The sequence below is a fragment of the Heptranchias perlo genome, chromosome 30 (assembly GCF_035084215.1).
Source record: "Heptranchias perlo isolate sHepPer1 chromosome 30, sHepPer1.hap1, whole genome shotgun sequence".
Taxonomy (NCBI): domain Eukaryota; kingdom Metazoa; phylum Chordata; class Chondrichthyes; order Hexanchiformes; family Hexanchidae; genus Heptranchias; species Heptranchias perlo.
In genome coordinates, this window is record NC_090354.1 from 9,782,921 (window position 1) to 9,801,736 (window position 18,816).

An 18,816-nucleotide genomic window follows, 5' to 3' on the forward strand; every position below is an offset into this window, starting at 1 on the left:
AAATTTCCTCCAGCAGGAGTCTGGTTGAACGTACTGGAAAATGGCAGGGACATACCTGGTTGTGCCTGACGAGGCAAATGCCAGTTCAATCAGGACCTGGTGTGGAACTGGAGGCTGGTAGCCCAAAAGAAATGAGGCATACCGACCTCCAGACGAGTTAAAGTGGGCTCAGAACAAATAAGTCCTGAAGAATAGATGGTATTTATCCTGGCGACAGGGAGACAAGGAAGGAGATTTGTAAGGCATTGATGGTCATTACGAGGGAGTTGACTGCATTCTTATTGCTATAGTCCTGAAAGGATTCCTGATGTTTTAAATTCTGCAGCTATGGTTTTTTTCTAGATCTCAGTTTAATATCCAAAAGACAGCACTCTGAAAATGCAGCACTCCCTCAGTACGGCACTGAACTGTCAGCCTAGATTATGTACTATGGGGAAGTCCAGTAGATTGGAAACTGGCCCATTTTTAAAAAGGGTAACAAATCAGACTTCAATACTGGGTAAAATAACGGAGTCGATTATCAGATGTAAAGTTTAGGATTACCTAGTAATAACCTAGTAAATAGCAGCAAACATATGGATTTAGAAAAGGAAGATCCCAGCTAACCAACCTCCTTGACATCACTGAGGAACTGACATCCCAAGTGAACAATGGAAAGCCTAGCAACATGGTATACTTTCAAAAGGCATTTGACAAAGCTCAGCAAAAAAGGCTACTAGTTAAGATCAAAGTGATAGGGATTGAGGTAAATGTTGGGAATGGGCATGAAATTGATTCAAGGATAGAAAGCATTGACAGGAGTATATTGTGTGGAGTGCTGGGTGGATTGGTGTTGGGACCGCTGGTACTTAGAATTTACTTTGAAGACTTGAATTCAGAAACTCAATGCAGAATAGTAAAGTATGTAGATGATTTCAGACTATGAGAGGGGAGTTCATTGTGAGGAGGTAGCTAAGGAATTACAAAATAAATTGGACAAAATACATAAGTGGGGGAGAAAATGGCAGATGATGCTTAATATGGATATGTATAAAGTATTGCACATAGGAAGAAATAATGGGTGCTCTAAGTGCAGCATGAATGGTGTCAAAATAGCAACGGATGAAGTTGAGAGTTAGGCATTTTCGTAGACTCAGCACTTAAGACGTCCAAGCACTGTGGAGCAACAATCAACAAAGGAAATAGAATGTCGAACTATATAGTCAAAAGAGTAGAATCCAAATCAGAAGAAGTCATGCTCGAACTGTGCAGCTCTCTGGTCAGAACTGACGACTGTGTCCAGTTCAGGTCACTTAGACACAATGGAGACATTCAAGCACTGGAAGGAGTGCAGAGAAAAGACACAAGCTCGATCCTTGGTGACAAAGGAAAAACTGGAGAAATGTGGATTTTTTTTTAGCCTTGAAAGGACATGACGGTGGATACCTTATGGAGGTATATAATCATAAACCGTATAGAAAGGTAAAACCAGAATTACTTCAGATTAGACTGTGAAATGGGACAAATGGACATAGATTCAAACTAGTAAAAGGCACATCGAGGACTAATTCAGGAAGTTCTTAATTTAGCGAAAGAGTGATCAACATGTGGAATGGACTTCTGGGTAGACCAGTGGAGGCAAAAAGGCTAAATCATTTATGAAACAATTGGATGCTATAATAGGAAGACCACAGACTCTTCAGGATGGATGACCTGAGGTGGGTCAAATGTGTATTTATCTTGTGATCTTGTAAACTAAAAAAAATCATTAAAGGCTAGAAGCAAAAATTGCTGTTCACAAAACCTCATTATGTGATGACACTATTGATCAAGCACCTGATTCAGTAACATAAAAGAGTGAGGATTATAAGGATTACTTGGAGAATATATATATAGGTAGAGAGAGAGAGAAATCATTTAAATATGAGAGCTATGGTAATATAAAGGAGAGGTATAGGCTATGGTTTTATTAACTGTTTTCACACCTGGGTGCTAATAGCTTTCAGGCTGAGCAGACCACCCTCACACAGATATGCAACTCTACATTGCTTTCTTTATAACCTGTCATAAAACTGAGCTCTGTTACAAGGTTCAGAAAATCAGAGCATATTCTGCACGTAGTCCCAAGGTGTGGGATCCAATGTGATTTATTGTCATAAGCCGGGAAGAATTCCTCTGGTTGCTGTGTGTTAGCTACACTGTAAATGCAGCATGAAGAATTCCTTCTGATCACTGTTTTTAGGGAATAGCATACCTGTTTTTTTTAATGCTTTTACAAGTTTGCTTGAAATAGTGATCAGAGGAAATCTTCCCACCGTGCACTAACACAGCGGCCAAAGGGAACCTCACCTCAGGCCAGAGTGGAGCAGGTGGCTTCTGATGTGATATTACTGAGTTTTAGATTTCCATAGTGCCTCATATTTTGCATAATTTGTATCTGTGTGAAATATTTAAATCTCTAGTTGACTTTAATTGTAATTTTGGGCTCAGAACAAGGTTATTACAGAAATATTGAGTTAATGTCTAGATACTATTTATTTTGTTCTCCTACAGTTCCCGTCTTCCAACCCCTCCATTGCTCTATTGAAGGTGGTTACTCATGCTGATGCGATCCCATGATCCTCCAATGTCATCCAAATGGCTTTTCCTCATGTATGGGCACCAACAGCAAGTGTCAGTGGGCTATTTGACCGGGGTGGGGGGATCTTAGCTGGGCCTAATCCTACTCTCACCTGTCATTCAAACACAACATCATTGTACAGCAATCAGGAGCAAGGAACACTGGCCAATTTTTCCACTTCCAACCTATGGGCACCAAGGCCAATTATAGCAACCCCACTGCCACCCCAGCGGAGATTGGTCAATTCAGCATTGGTAAGCCTTCGAGCCTGAGACCTTCCTGGTGTGTATGACTCAGTCCCGTAGAGAGTGCATTTATCCACCAAGTCATTGAGCGCAGTATATCTTCAGGAATCTGAGGGCGTCGAATGTTTTGTTTTTTTAAATACCTGGGATTATTCTGCTCTTTTGAATCAAACATTGATAAGGTATCTGTAGCTGTGAGGCTGATTACATTCCAACCTTTGTAATTCAACCTGTTTGCTCTAGGTTATTAATGTGGACAATAAAGTTGATTGGTAAATTACCGTAGCCAAGGGCAACATAGCTGCCCTGCCCCACCTGCACATTTATTCCCAACCACAAGGTTTAATTGATTACTTGTTACACTGACAAGACTAAATCTCCCATTTGTAAATTCATGACATCTCTTATTACAATCAAAAGTTTTTTTATTAAGGTTCCCAGGTTCAGTTGTCATAAAATAGTCCAGACAGAAATTCAGACAATTTACCCTCAAGAGGGTAGGATTCACACCCCATCACCAGAATTATTTATTGTTTTATTACTCAGTGGATTTTCTGTCATGGTTTGCTACTTTTGACTGGAACTATTAACCCTCTGCGTGCTAAAGGAGATTTCACTAGCAATATAAAGAGGATTACAGGGTTGCCATTGTAACATCTCAGTTCGAAAAGGGAGAAGAGGATAAACTGGGTCACTGTAGAACAGTCAATCTAATATTGTTTAGGGTAAGTTTCTAGAGGCCATAATATGGGATGAAGTTAATACTCACTTAGAAAGACATGGGTTGATGAAAGACAGGATTTGTAAAAGGCACGTCGTGGCTGACAAATTTAATAAATGTCTTTGAGTAAAGCTGGTGCAGGGGTGATGGACTGAATTGCCTCCTCTGAAATACCGATGATGCTAGGTGAAGCAAAAATACATGAGTCGATGTTTATCGTTTCACTCTGTGGATGTGAAATTTCTTCAGGCGATTAAATGAGTGGCGTAGGGTCCACGATAAGGCAAATTGGAAGTGGTCAGTGGAAGGAACAAGCTTGATGGGTGAATGGCTTTTGCAATTTGTATTGCAATTGTTGCTCAGTTAAGTCACACACATGGCCCAGGGGACTAGGACTGGTGAGTGGTAGACAGATGTGCATTCATATATCTCTCGGAAACATCTGAAACCACATCACATTCAATGAATTAATGAAGTGCAATGAATGCTGTTGTGGAAGCGAAATACAGCAGCTGTTTTGTGTACAGTCAGATCTCAAAGAATAATGAGTTGAATGATTGCTTAATCTGTTTTTGGTGGTATTAGTTGAGGGAAGATTAATGTAGCCAAGGGCAGCATAACTCTATCATCAGTCTCAGCACCTGGACTAGGGAGCAGAAAAATCAGCCAGCACTGCCGCTCCTGTGGGGAGGATTTGCTGTTTTGCTATGTGAAGTGACAACGTAAACAAAGGTGAATGCTTGATGAATTTGCTACAAATACTGACCAGAGGAAATCTCGCATTTGTTTACGATGTCACTACACGTAGCAACCAGAGGAATTATTCCTCACTGGACACTATTCAGTGACCCTTGCTGGAAAGTGCCTGTGGAAGGAGTGAGGACATTAGTTGTGATGCCTCCCAAAGTAGAAAAGCCTGTTGGCACTCACTATGTAGGTTCACATATGAAGAGTGACCATTTGGATGAGGTACCCCTGACTCTGCAGCAAAAGTCAATGCCGTCAGGATCAGAGGGGAGGAACTTTGGGGGGAAAATGTCTAATTATAGGCAAAGCTATTTTGCCTCAGTTGTTTGCTGCATCACGTAACTTATCGTTTTACTTTCTTTTATAGACACACTTCCATCAATCAGAACCGACTTCCGATCAGAAAACCGTGCCAGGCTCTGGGGAGGAGGTGATCACAAAGCTGCCCACAAAGGTGGATCCTATAGATGTAAAGACAGGTGATCACAGAATCCTTACAATATTTCAGAACCACTGGTGGCACCCACACAAAAGACCTCTGATGTGCAATAAAGGTCATAGCCTCAAACAACAGTAGTAGTAGCAGGAGGGAACAAATGTATTACACCAGAGGAGAGTGTGGTGTTTTAATTCGGAGGAGCCTATCTTCAAGGTGATAAGAAACATATAAGAAATAGGAGCAGAAGTAGGCCATACAGCCCCTCGAGACTGCTCTACCATTCAATAAAATCATGGCTGATCTTCCACCTCAACTCCACTTTCCTGCTCGATCCCCATATCCCTTGATTCCCTTAGAGTCCGAAATCTATCGATCTCAGTCTTGAATATCCTCAACGACTGAGCATCCACAGCCCTCTGGGATAGAGAATTCCAAATATCCATGGCCCTCCGAGTGAAGAAATTCCTCCTCATCGCAGTCCTAAATGTCCGACCCCTTATCCTGAGATCATGTCCCCTAGTTCTAGACTCTACAGCCAGGGAAACATCCTTTCAGAATCTACCCTGTCAAGCCCTCTTAGAATCTTGTATGTTTCAATGAGATCGCCTCTCATTCTTCTAAACTCCAGAGAATATAGGCTCATTCTACTCAAGCTCTCCTCATAGGACAACCCTCTCAGCCCAGGAATCAATCTAGTGAACCTTCGTTGCATTGCCTTTAAGGCAAGTATATCCTTCCTTAGGTAAGGAGACCAAAACTGTACACAGTACTCCAGGTGTGGTCTCACCAAAGCCCTGTTCAATTACAGCAAGACTCCTTACCCTTGTACTTCAATCCCATTGCAGTAAAGGCCAACATACCATTTGCCTTCCTAATTGCTTGCTGTAACGGCATGATAACATTCTGTGTTTCTTGTACAAGGACACCCAAATCCCTCTGAACACCAACATTTAATAGCTTCTCACCATTTAAAAAATATTCCATTTTTCTATCTTTCCTACCACAGTGAATAACTTCACATTTCCCCACATTATACTCTCTCTGTCACCTTCTTGCCCACTCACTTATCTGATGGCGAGCTTGGTGCCCATTAGTGGCAGCTGATGGGGAGCCTCCACCAGTATGACATATTCTGCTGGGATTCACACAGCTTAATACTCCTGTGAGCATTTCATGTATATCAGGGGCAGATCACCATTAATCGCCTCCAATCCCAATCTCTTGCGCAGGGAGCAGGGTTGAGCAGGGTTAAACAGGCCAACCTATTTTATTGGAAACATCCTGCTCCTTTGAACTAGCCGGAGTTTTGTCCCGAGCAGGGCAGGACTCCAGCTGGATATTTGCCTCAGGGTGAAGAACATTTGTTTTTTCTAACAAAAAGCATGAGGCCTGTATTTACCTCTCAGGCCTTTACTGTCAACATGGCCTCTGTGAATTTAAATATTTAATAAATAACTCACATCGCAATTCGCCAAGGCTTCTTCGACAGCACCTCCCAAACCCGCGACCTCTACCACCTAGAAGGACAAGAGCAGCAGGTACATGGGTACAACACCACCTGCACATTCCCCTCCAAGTCACACATCATCCCGACTTGGAAATATATCGCCGTTCCTTCATCGTTGCTGGGTCAAAATCCTGGAACTCCCTTCCTATTGGCACTGTGGGAGAACCTTCACCACATGGACTGCAGCGGTTCAAGAAGGCGGCTCACCACCACCTTCTCAAGGGCAATTAGGGATGGGCAATAAATGCCGGCCTCACCAGTGACGCCCACATCCCATGAACGAATAAAAAAAAAAAATCACGCACCAGAAAATAATTTGGATGGAGGGCTCAATTCATCTCTGTTGGTGATAAAACCTTGCACCCACTCAGCAGGAAATAGACCCCAGTGTAACTAGCCTGTGCTCCAGTAAGTTTGACAAATGTAAAAAATCTTACAACACCAGGTTATAGTCCAACAGTTTTATTTGAAAATCACAAGCTTTCGGAGGCTTTCTCCTTTGTCAGGTGAAATGTGGGATTCCTTGAAGGTTACCGCATTTATAGTCAGAGAACAATGCCTGCCCGTTGTCAAGGCAATCAAAGTGTTCAGACAGAGAGATGTTACATACAGGACCACCGAATATACAAACGGCCAGAACAAAAGACAGAGAGAGAGAGGGAGAAACATCCGAAAGGAAGAGAAAGAGACAGAATGACCCGTTGGATTAAAAACAGATAACTTTTTTTCGCTGGTGGGGTAACGTGTAGTGTCACATGAACCCAAGATCCCGGTTGTGGCCGTCCTCATGGGTGCGGAACTTGGCTATCAATTTCTGCTCGACGATTTTGCGTTGTCGTGTGTCTCGAAGGCCGCCTTGGAGAACGCTTACCCGAAGATCGGTGGTTGAATGTCCTTGACTGCTGAAGTGTTCCCCGACTGGGAGGGAACCCTCCTGTCTGGCGATTGTTGTGCGGTGTCTGTTCATCCGTTGTTGCAGCGTCTGCATGGTCTCGCCAATGTACCATGCTCCGGGCCATCCTTTCCTGCAACGTATGAAGTAGACAACGTTGGCTGAGTCACAGGAGTATGAACCATGTACCTGGTGGGTGGTGTCCTCTCGTGTAATGGTGGTATCCGTGTCGATGATCTGGCATGTCTTGCAGAGGTTGCCGTGTTTTTAATCCAACGGGTCATTCTGTCTCTTTCTCTTCCTTTCGGATGTTTCTCCCTTTCTCTCTCTGTCTTTTGTTCTGGCCGTTTGTATATTCGGTGGTCCTGTCTGTAACATCTCTCTGTCTGAACACTTTGATTGCCTTGACAACAGGCAGGCATTGTTCTCTGACTATAAATGCGGTAACCTTCAAGGAATCCCACATTTCACCTGACGAAGGAGAAAGCCTCCGAAAGCTTGTGATTTTCAAATAAAACTGTTGGACTATAACCTGGTGTTGTAAGATTCCTTACATTTGTCCACCCCAGTCCATCACCGGCATCTCCACATCAGTAAGTTTGTAAAGAGGAGTTTTCTGCTATCACTTACACACTGGTGCACTCACCTGGGTCGTAGGCGCTGACACACCTCTGTTGTGATGCAAATTGGTAGATGAAAGATCTTGGAGCAGAAAGTACAGGCGGCAGGTACAAAGTACTTCATTCTCATCAGAAACATATGCAACAGGCAATTGTACACGGGAAGTATACACAACAGGCAATTCCTGTACACAGCAAGCCTACACAACAGAAAACTCCTACACACAAGAAGTATACACAACTGTGAGTTCACCTGGTGTCCTGCCTAACATTCTTACCTCAACCAGCATTGCCAAAATTGGAATAATTGGTCATTTATCTCATTAATATTTGTGCTAATTTCCTGTACACATAATAGCTGCCATATTCACCTACTTAGCAACAGTGACTGCACTTCAAAAGTAAATTATTGGATGTCAAGCAAATTATTGAATGTCTGGAGGATGTGATAACATGCTATATAAATGCAAGTTATTTCTTTTGTTGTGGTGGATACTGTAACCTACTAGCAGTAGGAGCTTCTCCTTATAAAACAATTAATCAAAGAAGCTTTTTTCTCATATCAGTTACCATTTATATTATCGGAGTGAGTAGCGACACAGCACGGGAACTTCCAGTGAACATGTCCTTATGTTATTGTATACAGGGGCCAAATTAATGGTCTCTGGCCCTAATTGGACCATAAAATAGAAACTGTGGACCAAGTTAAAAGGTTAGGTGCTCATTGTAGGATCAAATTCAGAATTTTATTTGAATCTCTGCTTATAACAGGTTGATATTGTTGTGGTTATTTTACTGGACTATTATTCCAGAGGCCTGGACTAATAATCCAGAAAATGTGAGTTCAAATCCCACCATGGCAGTTTGAGGATTTGAATTCAGTTCTAAAAATGTGGAAATAAAAAGCTGGTATCCATAAAAATGAGCATGAAGCTGTTGGATTGTCATAAACCCCAACTAATGTCCTTTAGGGAAGGAAAACCTACCCTCCTTACCTGGTCTGGCCTATATATGACTTCAGTACCACATCAACATGGTTGACTCTTAACTGCCCTCTGAAATGACCTAGCAAGCCACTCAGTTGTCTCAAACTGCTATAGTCCCTGCCTAACAGCCTTGTGGGAAGCACCTTCACCACACAGGCTGTAATGGTTCAAGAAGAGGGCCCACCGCCATCTTCTCAGGGCAACTAGGGACGGGCAATAAATGCCGGCCTTGCCAGTAACACCCACATCCCGAGAATGAATAATAAAAAAAAATGTAATTCTTTAGAAAAAAATGAGGGTGGGATAAACATGGAATTAGATATAAAGTGGACTTGACGATGAAATTATTGATTAATGATCATAAACAAAAATGATACTAAAACAATCTCTTTGACAATAGATGTGGACAAAGGCATCAAGATCAAACCTGGGTCACAGAAAAAAGAAACGTTGCCCGTGCCAACAGGAGACAAGGTGATATAAAGTAGAGAATTGTATAGAATGTTCTACAGTGACAAAGAAGCCCTCGGATCATCCAGGTTAATCTATTGTTGGCTAACGAGTTATTTCTCCCCCCAAAATTCTCTCATTTTCCTTCATTCATAGGCCACTTTCCACCATTAATCCTGCTCCAGCAGGGACTGTGGACAATGTTGTTCAGTGTCCAACTGGTAGGAGCAATGGTCCAAGATGGTGATTTGGAAGTTTTTTTAAATTCATTCATGGGACGTGGGCATCACTGGCAAGGCCGGCATTTATTGCCCATCCCTAATTGCCCTTGAGAAGGTGGTGGTGAGCCGCCTTCTTGAACCGCTGCAGTCTGTGTGGTGAAGGTTCTCCCATAGTGCTGTTAGGAAGGGAGTGTTTTCGCTTTCTTTGAGTTGGGATGACTCATTTTATTTTGGCAGGCTGCCTCAGTGAGAACTTGGATCTCACCAACAGAGGAAAGTGAATCAAACTCTACAGATAGCTACTCTGCTCAAACTCACCACATTCAGGTGCATGAGCCAGAGGGTCACTGTTACACAACCACCTCTAAAGAAGCATCGTCTTGAAGGTGACACTGAATATCCCCCTTTTTTTCCCCCCTCCCTAGCCGAGGGCATTAAGTCCTATTCCAGTATCACCACTGCTGCCTGGCTGAGATTTGCCAATTCAACACCTTTCTGCTGTGTATGGTGGACGGTACGTTTGCCTACTGAGCTCAGGAGAGCTACATGAAACATTATTTCATGAAGATAATGTCCATTTAACCATCACAATCCTGAAGGTGATTAATATTGGTGTCACTATAGATAGCTGATAGAGTTATTGGATTGATATGCACTGCCATTGAGTTCTGATGGTATTTATTTTTATGAAACACAAGTAAAAGGACAAATTCCAATCAAATACCAATCAATTGTATTGTCTTCCAGGATGCAATTGGTCCGTGTGTCTGTCCTGTGAACCCTGGACCTCCGGGGCCGAAGGTATGGAATTTATTGCAGGACTCAGGATTTATGACAGAGTTTTCATCAATCAGAACTGGAAAATCAGTTAATGGAAACCGTCAGTATCTTGTACTCAGGACCTATGACATGATCTTCTCACTGTGTTTAAGGGTCAATCATTTTAAAGTTGTGGTTAACAGAAGGCTCTGGTTGATCAAGTTTTGTTTATTTCAGAAGTACTTTAATATTGCCATTTGAATTCTCAAATTCTATATTAATTGATTATGGACTTTTGTGGATTTCTATTGAACTGGTGATAGCCAATGCAAGTGTTTGATAATCCGAGCTTATGGTTTGGTTTAATACTTGAAGGGGATAAAATTGCAAGGCTATGGAGAAAGAGCAGGGGAGTGGGACTAATTGGTCTGCCACCTTCTTGCCCATTCACTTAACCTGTCTGTAACTCTTTGCAGACTCTTTGTGTCCTCCTCACTGCTTACTTTCCCACCTAACTTTGTATCATCAGCAAGCTTGGATATATTACACTCAGTCCCTTCATCCAAGTCATTAATATAAATTGTAAATAGCTGAGGCCCAAGCACCGATCCTTGTGGTACCCCACTAGTTACAGCCTGCCAACCTGAGAATGACCCATTTATTCCTACTCTCTGTTTTCTGTCCGTTAACCAATCCTCTATCCAAGCTAATATGTTACCCCCACCCCATGAGCCCTTATCTTGTGTAACAACCTTTTATGTGGCATCTTATCGAATGACTTTTGAAAATCCAAATATACTACATCCACTGGTTCCCTTTATCTACCCTGCTAGTTACATCCTCAAAAAACTCTAATAAATTTGTCAAACACGATTTCCCTTTCATAAAACCGTGCCTAATCATATTATGATTTTCTAAGTGCCCCATTACCACTTCCTTAATAATGGATTCCTGCATTTTCCCGATGACTGATGTCAGGCTAACTGGCCTGCAGGTCCCTGTTTTCTCTCACCCTCCGTTCTTGAATAGCGGGGTTACATTTACTACCGAATATTATCAAAGTGAACTGGTTTCTTCACTTACTTAATTTATTTTTGGCAGGGAGATGCTGGACGTCGAGGCCTACCTGGTCTGCTTGGAGAAAGTGGTCTTCCAGGACAAAATGGTCCACCTGGTCCTTCAGGGCCACCAGGCCCACCTGGTCCATCAGGACCACCTGGTCCATCAGGCCCACCTGGTCCATCAGGACTACCAGGATCACCAGGGTCTAAAAAAGAAACAGGCTGGTTTGGAACGACAGTGAGTTCCTTTTATATTTCCATTAATGTGGAGACATGAGTTTGTGACAATTGTATCTATATCTTTCATTTAGTTTACACTGTAATTTTTTAGATTGTGATTTTGTTGTGTGCTGGGGAATCGGAAACCTTCCTAACTTTTACACCAAGTACGTCACTGAGCACAGGCCAATTAGGTACAGCACGAACCAGATACAAAGTACACCTACCTATCTTCTAACCCAACTCTCCAATCCCAACTTCACAAGGGTACCCCCTCTCTATCTGCACTAGTGCCACATTTCACTTAGCTACACCAGCCAATGTTACATTGCATAGAATTACATAGAATGTACAGCACAGAAACTGGTCTATCCCAGTATTTATGCTCCACACGAGCCTCCTCCCTCCCTATTTCATTTAATCCTATCAGCATATCCATGTTATGGCCTCTCTAAGTTGAAAGCCAATGTAGTGCCAATAAATGACCAGTTGTGGGCAATTTATGTTGCAGGGTCTACCAGCTGGGACCTGGGCTCAGACTTCCCCAATCTCATGTTACGTCCTGGCATCCTGGTGCATTTTAGTACTGACTCCGAGTCAGTACTGTCATGCAGCAGACCCTGAGCCAGTACTGTAATGCAGCATACTCTGTGTCAGTACTGTCATGCAGCAGACCCTGAGCCAGTACTGTAATGCAGCATACTCTGTGTCAGTACTGTAATGCAGCAGACCCTGTGTCAGTACTGTAATGCAGCAGACTCCGTGTCAGTACTGTAATGCAGCAGACCCTGAGTCAGTACTGTAATGCAGCAGACCCTGAGTCAGTACTGTAATGCAGCAGACCCTGAGTCAGTACTGTAATGCAGCAGACCCAGAGTCAGTACTGTAATGCAGCAGACCCTGAGCCAGTACTGTAATGCAGCAGACTCCGTGTCAGTACTGTAATGCAGCAGACCCTGAGTCAGTACTGTAATGCAGCAGACCCTGAGTCAGTACTGTAATGCAGCAGACCCAGAGTCAGTACTGTAATGCAGCAGACCCAGAGTCAGTACTGTAATGCAGCAGACCCAGAGTCAGTACTGTAATGCAGCAGACCCTGAGCCAGTACTGTAATGCAGCATGCTCGGTGTCAGTACTGTCATGCAGCAGACTCCGTGTCAGTACTGTCATGCAGCAGACTCCGTGTCAGTACTGTCATGCAGCAGACTCCGTGTCAGTACTGTCATGCAGCAGACTCTGTGTCAGTACTGTCATGCAGCAGACTCCGTGTCAGTACTGTCATGCAGCAGACCCTGAGTCAGTACTGTAATGCAGCAGACCCTGAGTCAGTACTGTCATGCAGCAGACCCTGAGCCAGTACTGTAATGCAGCATACTCTGTGTCAGTACTGTAATGCAGCAGACCCTGTGTCAGTACTGTAATGCAGCAGACTCCGTGTCAGTACTGTAATGCAGCAGACCCTGAGTCAGCACTGTAATGCAGCAGACCCTGAGTCAGTACTGTAATGCAGCAGACCCTGAGTCAGTACTGTAATGCAGCAGACCCAGAGTCAGTACTGTAATGCAGCAGACCCTGAGCCAGTACTGTAATGCAGCAGACTCCGTGTCAGTACTGTAATGCAGCAGACCCTGAGTCAGTACTGTAATGCAGCAGACCCTGAGTCAGTACTGTAATGCAGCAGACCCAGAGTCAGTACTGTAATGCAGCAGACCCAGAGTCAGTACTGTAATGCAGCAGACCCAGAGTCAGTACTGTAATGCAGCAGACCCTGAGCCAGTACTGTAATGCAGCATGCTCGGTGTCAGTACTGTCATGCAGCAGACTCCGTGTCAGCACTGTCATGCAGCAGACTCCGTGTCAGTACTGTCATGCAGCAGACTCCGTGTCAGTACTGTCATGCAGCAGACTCCATGTCAGTACTGTCATGCAGCAGACTCCGTGTCAGTACTGTCATGCAGCAGACTCCGTGTCAGTACTGTCATGCAGCAGACCCTGAGCCAGTACTGTAATGCAGCATACTCTGTGTCAGTACTGTAATGCAGCAGACCCTGTGTCAGTACTGTAATGCAGCAGACTCCGTGTCAGTACTGTAATGCAGCAGACCCTGAGTCAGTACTGTAATGCAGCAGACCCTGAGTCAGTACTGTAATGCAGCAGACCCTGAGTCAGTACTGTAATGCAGCAGACCCTGAGTCAGTACTGTAATGCAGCAGACACTTCAATGACCTAACCAGGTCAGCCGAAGTGAGTACTCTTACTCATTCCCCTACACTCCGTCTGCCACATCACCACCCCCACCCCACATCTCCTTCTGCAACACTACTCTATCACATCACTCCTCACACCCACTGAACCCTCATCCTCATCTTACCTGCACTTCCTCACCTCCCCAGTACTCATCCCATCACTACCACTCAACCTAATCCTCATACAATCTCATGGCTCTGTCTCATACTCACCCTCTGATACATCTCTTTCACAGTCGGTCTCACTCCACCTGCCACTACCTGTGCTGCAGCCACAGGGCATGCATCGTGTATGTGTAGTAGGAAGCGTAAGGCAAACGTGTCGTGAGCATGAAGGGGATGCACAAGGGTGTTTGAGGGTTTGTCATGGTTTTTACTTATATTTGATTTCTGATCAGCTCATATTACATATTATATTGTCACCACTACTGCCACGTCTTGGCCATTCTTGACTGGCTTGTGCAATAAGTCCCTTTCATGAAGTTCTCCATGAACACCCTTGATGCCACCCATTGGGGCACCCTACAGTGGGTGTATGTGTAGTTGCACGACTATTTTGTGCAGGTGCCTGTTGCGCAGCACTGTGTTGTGTAGCTCCACGTGGCGGAGGTGGACGGCGTGCCTGGCAAGGCTGGTGATGTTGCTCGTCCTCCAATGGAGTGATGAATGCAGCCATGGAACCCCCCGCCATCCTGATGGTGTGAGTGTGAGGGGGTCCGCAAAGTAGGTAAAGTGTTTGGACAGCAGAGTTTAGGGTATGATGTAATAATTTTGAGTGTGGAGACAACAGTGTAGCAGGCAAAACTTTGTCTGAGTTGACAGTGTGCCCTGCTGCAATGAATGAACTAATCCCCCCAACTGCCAAAGAATCCTCTACATCTCCCAATGGCTGCTGACTGAAACACATCTGCATCAACAGGGAGTGTTTCCCACAGCATGGGAAACATGCTGAGGAGAGTCCAAAATCACATCCCTGCTAAAATCTCTTCCCAGTGAGGTCTGTCAACGACCTCAAGTACCTCCTTAACTATCTAAACTGTCATCCCACCAGCTTTAATTGCCGGTCAGAGTCCCGCATGCGGGGGCTGCGCACGTATTGATTCGCGTCATTGGGGAACCTGGAAGTGGGCGGGTTGTCGCCAGACTCCGGACCCGCTCTGGGATTCCCCAATTTTAGGAACCTCCCCACCCCCCACCACGAACGCACCCGTTCGGCCAACCTAAAATTGACCCCAAAGTGTCTGTTGTCATTGAAGTCCCGGTTTATTATTTCTGAACATTTCTTGTGGCCTCATGAGTTGTGTGAGAAATAAAACAATTCAGTTACTTCTGAAAGATAAATTTTGAAAAAATCCTGAAAAGACTCAAACTAAAATATGGAAAGGGGAAAATTAAATTATTTTGAAGACTAAAAGTAAAGTATAACTAAAGACTAGTTTAAATTTAGAATAATGTTTCCTATAGGGACTATTGGGCTGTTGTTACAAAATAGTATTCCCGGAGTGTAACATTTGCTTTGTTTCGCTATTTTTGTTGGGCGGTAAGGACAGGAAGCATTTTTGTCTTCGTACATATATAATAATATCCATTTTCTTTTTCAGGGTGAAGAAGTTTCTGGATCCCCTGACCTACGTGGTAAACCTGGGTCAAATGGACCTCCAGGCCCAAAGGTAAGAGACAGAGTCTGGTCAGGCTTGGCTTGTAACTCTTAAAGTCTGTTTATTTGTTTAAAAAAAAGAACTTGCATTTGTGTAGCGCATTATCAGATCTCTCAGGATGTTTCAAAATGCTTCACACACAATGAATTATTTTTGAAGTGCAATCACTTTTAAGTAGGCAAATGTGGCAGCCATTTTGTGCACAGCATGGTCCCACAAACAGCATTGGGATGAATGGCCAGTTCATCTGTTTTTGCTGGGGTTGGTTGAGGAAAGAATGTTGGCCAAAACACCGGGAGAACTCCCCTGTTCTTTTTTGCATAGCGCCTTGGGATCCTTAACATCCACTTGAACCACTGGACAGACAGGTCTGTGGTTTAAAAACTCATCTAAAGCCCTCCCCCACTACAGCTCTGAAATGTCAGCTGGATTCTGTGCTTAACTCCACAACCTTCTGACTCATAGACTAGAGTCTTACCAATTGCATTAAGTTGGCATTTAAACCTGAAGGAGGAATTATGTGGGAAACCAAGATCAACTATTAGATACTTAATCATCAGGTGGGTTGGATGGTGCAGTGGGTCATCTTTACATCAGCCATGCCTCATATGGTAGCAATCTCACCTCTGAGTCAGAAGTTGTAGAGTTAAGTTGCACTCCAGAGACTTGAGCATGCAATCCAGGCTGACACTTCAGTGTAGTACTGAGGGAGTGCTGCACTGTCGGAGGTGCTGTCTTTCGGATGAAATGATAAACTGAGGCCCCGTCTGCCTTCTCAGGTGGATGTAAAAGATCCCATGGCACTATTCGAAGAAGAGCAGGGGAGTTCTCCCCGTTGTCCTGGGCCAATATTTATCCCTCAACCAACACTTAAATACAGATTATCTGGTCATTATCATTTTGCTGTTTGTGGGACCTTGGTGTGTGCAAATTAGCTGCTGCGTTTCCTACATTACAACAGTGACTACACTTCAAGAGTACTTCATTGGCTGTAAAGTGCTTTTGGGATGTTCTGAGGTTGCGAAAGGCACTATTTAAATGCAAGTCTTTCTTTCTTTCTTTGGGACCTGAATTCAATCCAGATTAATGGGATAAATATCCCCTCTCTAAATGTCCTGTCTGAAATCAGTCTGTGGAGTCCCAACCCTAAAGGGTATGACTGCAGAATATGAAACTGCCTACAATTCAGCACAACTTGATACTGGAGATTTACAATTCAACTCAGAGATCATAAAGAAATAGAAATAATGATTCCGATACTGTAGTGAGCACTCGTCTAAAGGTTAGTTATACACCAAGCAGTACTTGGGATAGAAAAGAGGAGCAATGGCTGTACATATTGAATTGAACATATAGAGAGTGCTTCTTGGGAAACAAGTGTTTGAACACTTAAACAGGTTAGTACCTCTGTTAAAATGGCGAAGACAGGAATTTCATATGAATGCATTAAGTATCTATATGTTAGGATCCCACAGTGTAATTTCAAGCCTACATACTCTTCCTTCTTCCTGCATCCTCACTGCAATGAAATCAAAACTCAATGCAGTGTCTTCTCTAACTCATTCTTCCCCAGGTGAGGTCAAGTCCTGAAATGGGACTTGAACCCACAACCTTCTGATTCAGCGTGAGAGTGCGACCGACCGAGCCAAGCTGACACTTTAAAAAGTCAACATGTTCCCCCTCTGCCCAGCAACAGGATGAACATTTGACCTGCCCCCTCACCCCTGCTAACGTTGCTCTTGAGGTGGCCACTAGGAGCAGTGCAGCTTGACCATCTGATTTGCCTTTCCTCCACGCGGGAAAGTGTTTGATGTCCACTCTGTGTCTTTCCCAGGTCAGCCCGGCTAGCATTGGGAACTCGCTGACCAGCAAAAATCACGGACATGAACTTACATTCCAAATTCTTAGTTCTTGATTTTTAAAAAGGATGCTTTAAGAACGTATATTAAGATCATATGTAATAAGTGGTACTGTATGGACACTAATCGTCGTGGCAACCATGACATTCTGTACTTTTATTACTTATATCGGGATAGATTCTATTCATTACCTGATAAATATATTGACCACAACATGCTGCTCAGTCAAACAGAACAAGATCATCTCCTGGTTTAATTCCCAGTCTGTGCTGAGTTAGCTGATCTCAGCTGGAGTGGGAATAGGGACATTACAATCAGCCTTTAAAAATTGGAGGCGGGCAGGAGTATCAGTAATATTGCCCATACAAAGTTTTACTTACACTTCACTTTTAGCCCTGATTTTGTACAGAACTAACCAAACAATTTCTCAACAAAAGCCTATGGTTAAACCTGCCCTGCAGTACAGTGAACCTAATTCCAGGAATTTTGACTGTGTACAGTACTCTCAGGAACAGACAAATCTGCACTGTCAGATAGTGCCATCTACTGGATCTAGTCAATGACTAGCACCATTGTAATGCACCGCACGACAGTTCTTATATCCAATTACTACTTCTTAAAGTGCTCCGTTTTAAATCTCAAGATTCTGAAATTAATGTACAGACGCTTAATGTGTGTAAAATTCCTCTGTCTGCTATTTTAGCAGAAGCATTAACTGGGTGGCACTGTGGGTTAGACACTGACCTTTCTCTTCTGTGAGCTGGGTTCAAATCCAGCCCAGAGTGATGGGATAAATGTTTCCTCTGTCTGCTGGCTGTAAGAGTCCTATGTCAAATGGTGTCAGGCAGTCTTAATTATTTCCTCTTCCCCTGTTCTAGGGCTTACCAGGTGAGACTGGTTTACCAGGACATTCAGGGTCACGTGGACCAGTAGGACCTCCGGTCAGTATCACATGATATAAGATTGAAGTCATGTTCTCATTGATGTTTAAAGGTGCATTTCCCTCCCTAAGTCTTAGTGTAAAAGTCAATATTGCTCACAAAATCACTCCTGATCACCAATCACAGATTACAAAGCACGATGATAGCAGCATCGTATGTGTAGGTACACTCAAACACACATACATACGCACACACATGCACACACCACAAACACAAGGGGTGTTATCACTAGGTATCACCACTGACAGCCAAAATAAACAGATGATAAGTGCCTTAATTTTAACTCGGAATCATTTCAAAAGGGACCAGTTTCAAAATGCAATTTATTAAATAGAATTGCTGATTTGTATAATAAATAACTTCAGATGGAGCTCCCACAATGCCCAAGTGGGGAAAGGCGCCTAGAATGGGTGCTAGGACTCGGGTTCATCCGATTACTCTGTTGTAACTAGAGCAGAGCTATGTATACCAGGAGGTCCCAGGTTCAATTCCCAGACTGTGCTGAGTTAGCTGGTGACAGCCGCGGCCACGGTCAGGATGCTGCAATTGACCTCAGGAGCCCGGGATCACGGAAGAGAAAATCAGCCAGGTTTTCCCGGTCTGATCACGATTCAGTGACTCCTGTTTAATGCCAGGACGGGGGCAG

At 43.7% G+C, this 18,816-nt stretch overlaps 1 protein-coding gene across 3 annotated transcripts in view; it reads left to right on the forward strand.

Annotated features, from left to right (window-relative positions):
- LOC137299888 (collagen alpha-1(XVIII) chain-like) overlaps positions 1-18,816 on the forward strand; it is a 75,512-nt gene that overhangs the window by 20,492 nt on the left and 36,204 nt on the right. For all 3 annotated transcript variants that reach the window (XM_067968864.1, XM_067968866.1, XM_067968865.1), the window contains 6 exons: positions 4,680-4,791; positions 9,157-9,230; positions 10,175-10,228; positions 11,288-11,485; positions 15,314-15,382; positions 18,108-18,170. In XM_067968864.1, coding sequence (XP_067824965.1) covers positions 4,680-4,791; positions 9,157-9,230; positions 10,175-10,228; positions 11,288-11,485; positions 15,314-15,382; positions 18,108-18,170 — 570 coding nt within the window. The remainder of the gene's footprint in view (positions 1-4,679; positions 4,792-9,156; positions 9,231-10,174; positions 10,229-11,287; positions 11,486-15,313; positions 15,383-18,107; positions 18,171-18,816) is intronic.